A 13,280-nucleotide genomic window follows, 5' to 3' on the forward strand; every position below is an offset into this window, starting at 1 on the left:
AATGGAGTAGGTGGGTGTGTAGTGAAAACATCAGCAGGGCTCTTGAGTTTGAGTATAATATGGGAGTTTTAAAACTTGACGAATCTTGAAACTTGTTGTATTGATTTTTTTTTAAATTTTTTGAAAAAGAAGGACATTACCACGGCCCTGCTCTTGAGTTTTGCGCCTCTGGTTTCTAGCACATCACTTTCATTATCATCCTCTCCATACCATGCCAAAAAACCATAGGAAATTGGCAACCTCAGCCACAGATATCCAGTGACAAAAATGCCAATTGAAAGTTGGTTTGTATTATCCAGAGTGTTCTTCAGAAAACAATTTCAGTCACAATTATGCTGATTATATTTTACAGTATGTTTTGAACCTGTTATTTTATTTTTCCATTTACTTCAGATTGCCAAAGATTGCTTCTTTTACCCGTTCCTCTTTCCCCTACTGCCACAAGAAAATAATATTTCTAATGCCCCATCCTAATTTTCATATCATCTGGCTCCTGAAGCTGGAACTTAAAAGTAAAATACTAATTATTGTGGGACCAGCAATACAACTGTGGGGCTTGGCAATACTGGATTTTTATAGAACCATTTTTCAGAGTAATAATACCAGCGAAGAGTGGAATTTGAAGAGCACCTAAGTGATTTGTGAGCACAAGTCCCACTGATTGGATCTCTGCTCCTACATCACTTAGGCCTTGTTTAAAAACAAAGATTGTTCCTCTTTAATAATATCAGTTTAATTAAAGTGTTACAACATTCATCATGTGGGTCCGGTTGTGCTAATAAAAATCTGCATTGGAAAAGGTCAATGAAAATGATTAAAGGCTTGAAACGGGTGCCATATGCAGAGAGATTAAAAAGACAGAGACTTTTCAGTTAGAAGCATGTAAAGTTTTCTATGCTGACATTAACCTGGATTTTCCTTAAATAACCTAATAAAACGTTTCATTTTACTTTGCTTTCATGACTTATGACTACTTTGGGAATAGCCAGAATGTGAGAGGCAGTGTGGGAAGATGGGCCATGGCCTTTCAGGCCACAAAATCCCTTTGAGTTCCTTTTTTGCTAATGTACTTTTGCTCTTAGGGAGATTTTTCTTTAAAAGAGAATGCCTTGAAAACTTCCACACAGTGTGCAGAGGCGGTCAAAAAGGCAAATAGGATGCTAGGAATTATTAGGAAAGGGATAGAAGATAAGACACAGAATATCTTACTGCCCCTGTATAAAACTATGGTACACCCACATCTGGAATACTGTGTACAGATGTGGTCTCCTCACCTCAAAAAAGATATTTTGGCCTTGGAAAGGGTTCAGAAAAGGGCAACTAAAATGATTAGGGGTTTGGAACGGGTCCCATATGAAGAGAGGTTAAAGCGACTGGGACTTTTCAGTTTAGAAAAGATGAGACTGAGGGGGGATATGATAGAGGTTTATAAAATCAGGAGTGGTGTGGAGAGGGCCGATAAAGAAAAGTTATTTATTAGTTTCCATAATAGAAGAACTAGAGGACACCAAATGAAATTAATGGGTAGCAAGTTTAAAACTAATAAAAGAAAGTTCTTCTTCACACAGTGCGTAGTCAACCTGTGGAACTCCTTGCCAGAGGAGGCTGTGAAGGCTAGGACTATAACAGAGTTTAAAGAGAAGCTAGATAATTTCATGGAGGTTAGGTCCATAAAACGCTATTAGCCAGGGGATAGAAATGGTGTCCCTGGCCTCTGTTTGTCAGAGGCTGGAGAAGGATGGCAGGAGACAAATCGCTTGATCATTGTCTTTGGTCCACCCTCTCTGCGGCAGCTGGTGCTCGCCACTGTCGACAGACAGGCTACTCGACTAGATGGACCTTTGGTCTGACCCAGTACAGCCGTTCTTATGTTCTTATGCCTGTGGCAGGGTTGATGACAAAACATGTTCAAGGGTAATTTGGATCCCATGAAATATGTTTTTACTAGTGCGAGTCTTCAGTTCAGGATCTCTATTTATTGATGAATAAGACACCACTTCTCAAATTAAAAGGCAAAGGTAATAGCAGACTCATACACTTCTATATGTGGGCTGGTCACTAGCGCTATGTCTACACTGCGTGGCTATTTCGGGATACTGGAAGTATCCTGAGATAGCTACTCCGTGTCTACACAAGCCACCCGTTATTTTGAAATATTTTTTGAAACAATGGACATGCTATTTCACCATCCCGGTAAATCTTGTTTCACAAGGGATAAGGGATGGCTCAAAATAGTGTGTTATTTCGAAATCTGGCACTGTGTAGACACGCCAAATTTTGAAATAAGCTATTTTGGAATAGATTTGAAATAAGATACTCAATTTGTGTAGTGAAAATTTGCGTATCTTATTTCAATTTTAGGGTGCAGTGTAGACATACCCAAGTCTACACAACACTTTTTCCTCAAAATAAGCTACACAATTTGTGCTATGCAAATTGCATAGCTTAATCTGAGGTAATTTCGAAATTTGGTGCTGCCTACACATCACCTAACTTCAAAATAAAGCACAATTCCGACAAGTCCCTTATCCCTCGTGGAACGAGGGTTATAGGGATGCCAGAATACATTGCCTGATACATTGAAAAATATTTTGTAATAACGGGCGCATTTAAGGACATGGACTTGGTATTTCGGGATACTTCCGATACCCCAAAATAGCACCGCTGTCTAGACATAGCCTAGAAGTGAACAAAATGCCACTGTGAGGCAGATCTCAACGTGGTTTCACAAACTCTCTGAATTTTTGGATGGCGTTGAGTCTCCCCAGGATCTGCACGCTTGCTTCCTGAACTGTGATACTTTCTGCCCCAAGCTGTGCAAAAGCTCTTCCTTCGGTCCTGTCTGTACTAAAGTCTTTCATCATATTTGTTGCCAGGTTATGGGATGATTAACTCCAAACCTAGTTCATAGCCACACGTGACATGGACACACATTTCCTAACCCTGGGCTCTGCAGCGTGTACCAACGTTTGCTGCCTAGCAGCTAACCCATGTAATCACCATCCTTTTAACTTGGACCTAGCCTGATCCTTTTGTAGTGCAGATGAGAACCCCTAACTATGCTTTTGTAAACCAGTTTAGCACTTCCACTTCCCAATTCTCTTGGCAGGAGGCCATCTCAGAGGACATTGACAAGAAAATCTTGAAAAGCACCCCAAATCCTCTATCCAGACTCGTGTGCGATAGGATAATTGCTCACATTTTCCCACCAAGTTCACTGATCTCAACATGGCTGCATGGTATCAGTGGATGGTCAAACACAATTAATACACTGTGCACCTGTAGCATAAAGCTGCTCAAACTGTGTTTTCTGTATTCAGGTCAGGTAGGCATGTCAGAAACTAGATGCACAAAATTGGTTGTATCAGTAGTGTAGATGAGCCTATGGTTTATGCCTGTCTACTGGAGCTGTGTGAAACTCAGCAGTTTTTAGGCTCACAGGGGATTTCTTTGAAGTTTTTCCTTGCTTTCTGTTTGAATGAGCTTTGAGTTTTATGTCTGAGCAAACCTAGAAACTCTTATTCCTTCAGTGGGACTATTCCTGTCCTTAAACACATGCACCAGTATATTGATGGGCAGGGATCTCAAAAAGAAACACCACTGCTTGATTTGAGATGAAGAATTAAAATACTGGAACATCGGAATTCCCGAACTACAGACCCAGGGTCCATCAGCTAGTTACTGATACTCATTAGCACCAGATGTAAGAAACTGCAGCTAGCAGTTATGGGATAAGCTTGTTCCCAAAGAAAAAAAATCCTTCTAATATTTGACAAATAAAGGCTAGATTGTGCTCCATGCACGTGAGTTTATATCCCTCCCAAAACTCTTGTTTATGCCCTAATATTTATTATAGCTCTGGAAATGTATGTTGTTTGTATGAATGTGCAGGGTTGTTTTTCCCCAGTTCTGTTAGACTCTTTATCAGTTTTGTATTTGCCATCTTCCTTTTTCATCCCACATTACCTTGCTCTTGTCTTATGAGAGAGAGTAAACAGAAATTTCCAGTCCATTATCTCAATATTAAACCTAAGGTCATGTCTCCATTTTCTGCAGGACTGATGCTTTACAGATCGATCCACTGGGGTTCGATTTAGTAGGTCTAGTAAAGACCGGCTAAATTGAAGGCTGAGAGGGCTCCCATAGGCACTGAAACACCTCGCTGATGTGAGGAGTAAGGGAAGTCAATGGGAGCATTTCTCCCATCAACCTCCCACTGTGGGGCCACTACAGAAAATCAGTGCAACGTATGTCGACTCTAGCTACGCAATTCATGTAGCTGGAGTAGCATATCTTGCATTGAGTTTCTCAGCCAGTGTAGATCTAGCCAAATTGAAACTACATCAGTTTTGCATGGTTTCCACCTAAAGTCGTCATCAGGGTGAGGAGTTATGTTTTGTAACAATTTCTCTTAGTGTATGAGGCATAACTGGCGTGTTTTGTTTTAATTTTGCTTAGTAACTTCTGTTATCCCTTGCAATCACATAAGTCCTACTTTTATATATTTAATTAAAATACTTTTGTTTATTATCAAACCCAGTGTAAATAATAGTTACCTGGGGCGGGGTATTACAGCAGTGCATAGCTCTTTCACTGATAAAGAGAGCAAACTCTATGAGCTTTCTCGATGTAAAACTTTTCTATAGAATAAGATGAATTTATTTGGGGTTTTAGTCTCTATTTGGGGCTGTGCCCCTGGGTGCTGTCAAGTCTCTGTAGCGGAGCCGTTCCAGAGCTGTTATCACTGTCTGTGTTACTTTGCTGGGGGCTGTTACACCAACTCTGGGCCTTTGCCAGGGGAACCCTGACTATCTGGCCCAGAAGGAGAATGTGTTGCGACACTTCAGAGGACAGGTAGGTGGGCTAAATGGAATGATCCGCACAATGGGTGGCTGTCGCAGGGGATCTGTATGATCCAACCTGTCACAATGCTGACCTACCTGTGTTGGGAGTGCAGTACTCACAAGCCTCTCTGCTTCTCTTGATCAAGTAGCTTCTATTGCTAGGGTATAGTGATGAAGGGCTACCTCTCTGTATGAGCGCTAGAGGGCATCAGAGCGCCCTGGAATGATAGCAACCAGGCCTCAGGCTGTCGTGGATATTTTTAGGAAGTCATGCACAGGTCACAGGCAATAAATACATTAAAAAAAATCATGGAAGCCCATGATCTGTCCCTGATTTTCACTGAAATATTCATGGCAAAATAGGAAGGAGGCTTCGGGATGCTCCGCTGTTGCAGTGAGAGGGAGCTCCAGGGTCCTCTCCCCCTTGTGTGAGCTCCAGGGAATCCCACAACCACCTACCACAGCTGGGAGCTATAGGGTCTGTCTGCTGTGGCTGGGTAGCTGTGCGTGATTTCCCCACTGCTTCCCACAGCTGAGCAACTGCAGGGTCCCTCCACTAAGGCAGGACCTGGGAGCTCAGGTGGGAGGATGGCTGGGAATAATAGAATCGTAAAGTCACAGAATACTAGAACTGGAAGGGACCTTGAGAGAGGTTATACTGTAATTGGGTAATTACAGGAAGCTAAAAGATTCCCATTGAATTGGCATTTAGAGAAAACTAAAGAAAAAGAACATTTGCTCCAGTCTCAGCAATAGACCCCCTTTCTGTAACTGCCTCTGAATATTATTCTGCAAATCACATTTTTCTTTTTATCCCAATTATTTTTAGAGTGTAAGGAAAATATAAAGGAAACTGTCTGTATTTCAGAACATATTCACAGTAATTCCTTCTTCTAGCTACATCATCACCAGCCTTCTTTTTTCCTAGGAAGGATGTCAGGATTTGGTGCACAATTAAAACAAATAAATTACGTATCACTGTAAATTTCACAGAATCAAGGAATCATTGCATCCGAGATCTGGAAGGGACCTTAAGACGTCATCAAGTTCAGTCCCCTTCCTCCAAGGCAGGACCAATCACCATTTAGATCAGTGATTCTCAACCAGTGGTATGAGTACCCTTAGGGGTGCTTGAGAGAAGTCTGGGGGGGGCACATCAGTACAACTGAAATTTGGAGAAAACTGAATTTTTGTTTTAAGTTTTTACAGTGTTTTATTATTTTTGTACTTTTTACACCCAAAAATTTCATCGGCCAGCTACGATTAAGTTGTTTAGTGTTGCAACAGTAGAAAAAAAAAGTGTGTGTCTGAAAACTAGGTACTGGGGGTACTTATAATTTTTTTTTTGAAAAAGGGGTACTTTATAAAAAAAAAAGGTTGAGAAACACTGTTCTAGATCCTCCCTGATAGATGTCTATTTAACTAGCTCTGAATATCTCCAGTGATGGAAATTCCACATCCTCCCTAGGCAATTTATTCCAGTTTTTAACCACCCTGACAGGACATTTTTCCTAATGTCCAGTCTAAACCTCCCTTGCAGCAATTTAAGCCTATTGCTTCTTGTCCTATCATCAGAGGTCAAGGAGAATAATTTTTCTCCCTCCTCCTTGTAACACTCTTTTAGATACTTGAACTTGTGACACCCAACCACAGGGCAGAAAATGTCATGGAAGTCAATGGAAGTCATAGATTCTGTGACTTCTGTGACTCCCCAGGATATAGCACTAGTCTTAACCATATATTAGAAAAGGATCTAAGTCTGGATAACATTTCATTTAAAGATGGGTCCAAGCCCATCCCAACATTTCAGGGTTTTTAGACATAGAAATTGGCTTGTCCATTAGAGTTACAGGACAGATCTGAAATTCGGACTCAGGTTCAGATTCCAAGTGCCACTCCCTAAACTGGAGAGTGTCAGGTTAAACCCCATTTCTTATTTTATTGTTCTAGATTTTTTTTTACTCTCTTAAACTCACCTATTGACTAATATAAACCTCCTCAGGGCCCAAGCCAAAAAAGTGACCAGTGAAGGAAATTCTGCCTTAGGTTCGAATTCAGACAAGTCCTCCAACACATGTCTAAATGTAAGCACCTGAGTAGTCCCACAGAAGACACACTGAAAAGTTAAGCTTGCTTAAGGATAGGCTGGCAGTGAAGTCCCAGTGTAGCAGGGTAGTGAAGGGGGAAATGGGAATCTTGACTTCAGTACTTGGTCCATTCCCCCCATGTCCCTTTTAAATCTCATATAATCTAATGTGTAAAACACACAGTGATTAGCTGCATTGGGTCACATTGGCTTTGTGTGCATATAATGTGTCTTATCCTTTTCCTCACAGGATGGTCCCATTTAAACCATCTTATGATTGATGGGAGCTGCGTGTGTGTGTGTGTGTGTGTGTGTGTCTGTGTGTAAGTAAAGGTGTAAAAAGACCCCAGAGAAACTGCATGGAGCTCAATCCAGGGGTAAGAACAGAAAGCCATTACTGTTATAAGAGTGTGCTGTGAATAAGAGTGTATGTGTAGTTAATTACAGGTAGTCCCCGAATTACGCGGATCCGACATATGTCGGATCCGCACTTACGAATGGGGCTTTCTCGCCCCGGAGCTCGCAGGCAGCGGGACCGCCCAGAGCACAGCGGTCCCGCCACCTCGACCTCCGGGGCGAGAAAAGCTGCTCCGGGTGCCCCTGGTCTGCTGGGGACCGTCTCCAGCAGACCAGGGACACCGGGAGCAAAGCCGCAGCGGCGGCGGGGTCCCGGGCCTCTGAGGCTTTGCCAGAGCAAAGCCTCAGAGGCGCGGCACCCCGCCGCCGCTGCGGCTTTGCTCCCCGTGTCCCTGGTCTGCTGGGGGGGGGGGGGCGCAGCTAGTGCGCCCCCCCCCCCAGCAGACCAGGCTTTTGTTGTGGACCCTGGGGTAGAGCAGCTGGGGTGCTGCCGGGTTGGTCCTGCAGGGACCTACCTGGCAGCCCAGCTGTTCTGTCCCAGACTCGAGATTCAGCCGCTGTTGAAACTGATCAGTGGCTGATTCCAGGAAGCTGGGGGCAGAGCAATTCTGCCTCCAGCTTCCTGTAGTCAGCCCCTGGTCAGTTTCAGCAGCACCGGCTGAATCTGGAGCCAGTTCCGATTTACATACAAATTCAACTTAAGAACAAACCTATAGTCCCTATCTTGTATGTAACCCGGGGACTGCCTGTAATTGAAAAGCTGACAGTAGATGGTGCTAGAGAGCATGCAGCATTTCTTGGGTTTTGGAGCACTAATATAATCTGTTGGCATGGCTACATGTGGGAGCAGTTTACATGTAGCTCTTAGCAACTATGACTGTCCAGTTCCTTACATAAAATAAATTGATAGTGTCCAGTAACTTAATTTTCATACAGGTACTGTTGTATCACACCCCTGTGGGGTATTCAGGGCAAGGGGGGGGGGGCGGTTGTGATACGACTGTACTTGTAGGAAATCTAAATGTAATGTGGAGCATGGAGATCATAATAGCAGGTTGTGGAGGAAGTGGGTGTGGAGGGAGCTCAGGGCAGGAGGTGGGGTGTGGGGTGCAGGAATCAGGGCAGGATTTTGGGTTGTGGGGGCTCAAGGCAGGGAGGTCCGGGGGGCTCAGGAGTCAAGGTGGGAGTGTGTGAGGAGGGGCTCAGGAAGAGGGTTTGGGTGTGTGAGGAGGGGTCAGGGAAGAGGGTTTGGGTGTGAGGAGGGGTCAGGGACGAGGGTTTGGGTGTGAGGAGGGGCTCAGGGAAGAGGGTTAGGGTGTGTGAGGAGGGGGTCAGGGAGGCGGGTTTGGGTGTGAGGAGGGGCTCAGGGAAGAGGGTTTAGGTGTGTGAGGAGGGGCTCAGGGAAGAGTGTTTGGGTGTGTGAGGAGGGGTCAGGGAAGAGGGTTTGGGTGTGAGGAGGGGTCAGGGAAGAGGGTTTGGGTGTGAGGAGGGGCTCAGGGAAGAGGGTTTGGGTGTGAGGAGGAGGGGCTCAAGGAAGAGGGTTAGGGTGTGTGAGGAGGGGGTCAGGGAGGGAATGCTCCATGTCTCCTCCTGAAGCAGAGTGCCCCAGGTGGCTGGCTCCTGCTTTTCAGAGCAGCACAACCGGCAGTGAAAGTCACTTAAACATTTCTTACAGGTACTGTCCTAGTGCAACCTAGGTTGGTGCCAGCTCTTTAAATAGCTCCTGCTGGTTTTTGCCACTGCTTAGCCAGCTCTTGCTGGAGCTACGCACCATGGCACACCCGCTTACTTCCACCTCTGGGCTCAATAGGGCCCACCAATCTACTTTTACTTCTGGTTTCCATCAAGTTATGTAGTGGTTAAATATCCACTCCACAGAAACAGTCACCACTGGCTGTAACCAGCAGCTTTGGTGGTCATCGCAGCCGAGTCCAGGAACTGCTGAACCACAAAGACTTCATCATCCTCTCGGTCAGGGCTGAGATCTAACTACAGGATGAGATAAAGCTTGTTCTGCTACTATCCCAGTCCTGTGCAAAAATACTTCAGGGCTGCCTGGCTGACCTAAACTGAAGTTCTTGGTAGTTTATATGTGAAGAGGGGATGAAGAGATTGGACTAGTAATTGGGAGCGTCAGGTTCTGGCCCCTGCTCTACCATAGATCTTAGCCAAGTTACTTGGGGCCCAATTTTCCAAGGTGCCTAAATATGCAGATGGGCACCCAGCACCGCCCTTGTAGCCCAAACTGTGGGGAGATAAGAGAACAGGTGCCAGTGTATTTGTATGCAGAGTCCTTATGAAAATCCCTCCTTAGAATGTTGTCCTTCCAAGCAGAAACAAAAGATCTGCCAGTTCCTGTAGAAGAAATTCAGTTTAAAAAGCTTCCCAAGATCACTCCAAGATCCTTCCTATTCAGTTAACCTTAGTCTTTATCTTTCTTTGGGAAGTTGCACCACAAAACGACTTCAAAGGTCATACCTGAAGTGTGTTAAATGTCTCTGGATATCGAGGTCTAATATTGGAGTTGGTCTTGAGGATCCGAGGGGCGATCTGTCTTGACTCAATAGGTCCTGGAATTCTTTACATATTTGTCTAAAAGGAAAGGATAATCATTTACAAGGGATCCATTCAGTCTCTGTTGGGAGGCTGACACCCACACCCGACATCAGAACAATTCAGCTTTATTGTGAGTAGCATCATGAATCTGCAGAGCTTAGTCTTAACACAAATATGGTGCAGAGTGAAATAATCTGTGTAACAGCAACAACAACAAAAAACCCAAAAGCATCAATAAACATTGCTGGCAGAACCATCACAAGCCTCTATTTAAGACTCTACTAGTCTAGAGAAATAGATTGTGCTTGAAAACAGGTTTCCTGACCTTATTTAAACAGGAATTTTGCACCTAGTATTGAACAGTTTAACACAACTAACACACCTTCCCAGTATTAAATTTTGTCTACACAAGAGGTAAGGTATGCTTGAAAACCCATTAACCTGCTAGACAAACCCTAATCTTGTCTGCAAAATTTGCAATGCCTGTATAAATTGGCAAGATTATATTTGCATGCACAAATTGGCTAACTATGCATAAAGTGCCATGCCTAGCCCTCTGTCCTGGGCTCTGTTAACCACAGCTCTATAACCAAATGCGGCAGTAAAACCTGTGATGCAAAATGTTCCCAGAGTTATTTGCCTCTGCTACTCCTCATTATGTCTATGCGATGACTACCTTGTGTCATCTGCAGTGTCCTGGATTCAGGACCTATTACAACTCCACACAGACCTTTCGCTTAGGGCTGACTGGAGGAATGTAATTCCATTTTGCAGCAATATTTGAGGATGAAATCTGGTTTTCTTCTGCATCAAAAACTTTCCAATGCTTTCCCTGAAATGGAAGTGTGCCATAATGATCCCTTCAGGCTGAAATCTGAGCTCAGTGTCCATCCCCTCCTAGGGTACGTCTACACTGCCACCCTAGTTCAAACTAGGGTGGCTAATGTAGTCATTCGAACTTGCAAATGAAGCCCGGGATTAAAATATCCCGGGCTTTATTTGTATGTTCACGGGCGCCGCCATTTTTAAATGCCCAGTAGTTCGAACTACCTCCCCGTGGCTACACGCGGCACGGGCTAGGTAGTTCAAATTAAAGCTCCTAATTTGAACTACCCTTACTCCTCCTTCAATGAGGAGTAAGGGTAGTTCAAATTAGGAGCTTTAATTCGAACTACCTAGCCCGTGCCACGTGTAGCCGCGGGCATGGAGTTCGAACTACCAGGCATTTAAAAATGGCGGCGCCCGTGAACATGCAAATAAAGCCCGGGATATTTTAATCCCAGGCTTCATTTGCAAGTTCGAATGACTACATTAGCCACCCTAGTTCGAACTAGGGTGGCAGTGTAGACATACCCCTAGTTAGGCCTGATTAAAAGGAGAGTGTTTCATCCCACGTGACTCGGAGGGTATGTTTAGACTACATGCCTCTGTCGCCAAAGGCATGTAAATTAGACTACCCAACATAGTCACTGAAGACGGGATTTAAATATCCCCAGCTTCATTAAAATAAAAATGGACGCCGCGCTGTGCCGGCTCAGCTGATCGTCGGCACAGAGCGTGAGTCAAGACGCGGATTGGTCAACAAGGGAAGCCTTTGTCGACCGCTCCTGTAAACCTCACTATTGGCAGCAATAGTGGTGAGTTGGTGTCTCCTTGCAGAAAGGATGCTGAAGGGATTTATGCCAACATACGTTACACAGCCCTGCTGTTAGAATAATTGTGCGCTGCATATCTGAGGCCTATTAATGTTTGAGCCCTTTCAGATACTACTTTTGCAATGAATCCCCTCAGGGGTTATCCAATGGGTTTGAACATGGGGTGTTCAATACCACAGTCCCCTTAAGATAAAGGAGAGGTGGTGGAATCTCCATCCCTAGAGGTTTTTAATCCCGGCTTAACAAAGCCCTGGCTGGGATGATTTAGTTAGGGTTGGTCATGTTTTAGCAGGGGGCGGCACTCAATGACCTCATGAGGTCTCTTCCAACCCTAGGATTCTATGACTCTATGAAAGGTGTAACCCCCAAAGCCACTAGCTATAACAGGCTAGTAGCCTTTGTGCCTGTCTGCGTTTACCCAGCCTGCCTCTTGTAAATGGATGCCATGAGTATGGCTCTGCAAGTCGACTTGTTGAAAGGATTGCGTCAGTGCAGACTTTTATCCTATTCAGCACTTTTTCTGGTAAAATTACAGAGGGGAGTATGCATATGGAGTATACAGTTTTAATGAATCAGGCCCTTAGAGATGAGGAAAAAAGACCCTTTTAACAACAGAAATCATGCAAGAGCTTTGGCTTATAAATGATCTAACACACCTAGGATGCCTGTCAGTTCTACCTCCAGGTTCTACCTGTTGGAAGTTGTCAGCTTAAAAGTTGTTAGGATTTGACAACGGCAAGTGTCAGAACTGAGCCAAGTGCGCGGTTCCTGTCTCTTCCAGCTGAACATGTCAGAAGTCATTAAATAGGGCTCCGGATTGAAGGGGGAGAAAAGCAGCTTTACATTATACATGAAAACTGACAGAGAGCCGTAACCTACTTTAAAGTGGCTTCCCAGGGAGGGAAGTGTCTCTGGAAAAACGACGCTGTGGGGTCCTGTAGTCACTCACTCTGGGACAGCATGTGGTTCCGCAGACACCCTGACTAACGGGTGGCACATTGGAATGCTAGTGACCAGAGAGTGAGTCAAAGAGACACTACCCATGCTCTAAGGCAAAGCAAGTTCCTCCTCCGTCCTGTGGTGCCACCTGCTCCTCGCCAGCATCAATCAGCTACTCAGGCCAGGCCAGCAGTGTTTCTGTAAGCTGTGCACTTGTGCGGCTGCTCATGAGAGATGCCGGTGCCATCCAGCTGATTAGCAGACCACCCACACCAAGGTTTGGTTTTTTTTTTGTTTCTACTGGTGGTGCACATTCACACATGTTTAGGTGATATAAAAAATTATTCCACACATGAATGGAAAAATTCACACAGGGATGGAAAAGTTTAGAGGGAACATTGCAGGCCCGTGTTCTCCCACTGCTTACCCCTTCACCACCCACTTGGGTTCATCCCTAACCAATGCTCTACCTACTGCTTCCTCCCCTCGCCCTGCTCCCTTGCTCACAGCCAGCTGTATCAGACGAGCTCCCCCAGCTCTCCTCCTCAGCTAGGGTACATCTAGACAGTGGCACTATTTCAGGATAACGTTCATTCTCCCGAAGTTCTGTGCATCTTAACAGCAAGCCTTTTTTTTTCAAAAGGGCTTGTTATTCTGTCGTCCCGTAAACCTCGTTGCACAAAATTAGTGCTGTTTAGACAGCGCCAAATTTCGAAATAGGCTATTTCAAAATAAGCTACGCAATTTCCGTAGCTCAAATTGCGTAGCTTATTTCGAGCCATGTGCTACTGTGTAGATGTACCCCTACAGCACCAAGCAGGGGAGTGAGGGCTGCTTTACAAC

The 13,280-nt window shown here is 44.7% G+C and overlaps 1 protein-coding gene across 1 annotated transcript in view; it reads right to left on the reverse strand.

The window, feature by feature from the left end:
• The window catches only part of TFAP2D (transcription factor AP-2 delta), a 56,531-nt gene that overhangs the window by 7,480 nt on the left and 35,771 nt on the right, over positions 1 to 13,280 (reverse strand). The window contains exon 7 of the mRNA XM_006137022.4: positions 9,766 to 9,879. Within this exon, the coding sequence (XP_006137084.1) occupies positions 9,766 to 9,879 (114 nt within the window). The remainder of the gene's footprint in view (positions 1 to 9,765; positions 9,880 to 13,280) is intronic.

The sequence above is a fragment of the Pelodiscus sinensis genome, chromosome 3, assembly GCF_049634645.1.
Source record: "Pelodiscus sinensis isolate JC-2024 chromosome 3, ASM4963464v1, whole genome shotgun sequence".
Classification (NCBI taxonomy): domain Eukaryota; kingdom Metazoa; phylum Chordata; order Testudines; family Trionychidae; genus Pelodiscus; species Pelodiscus sinensis.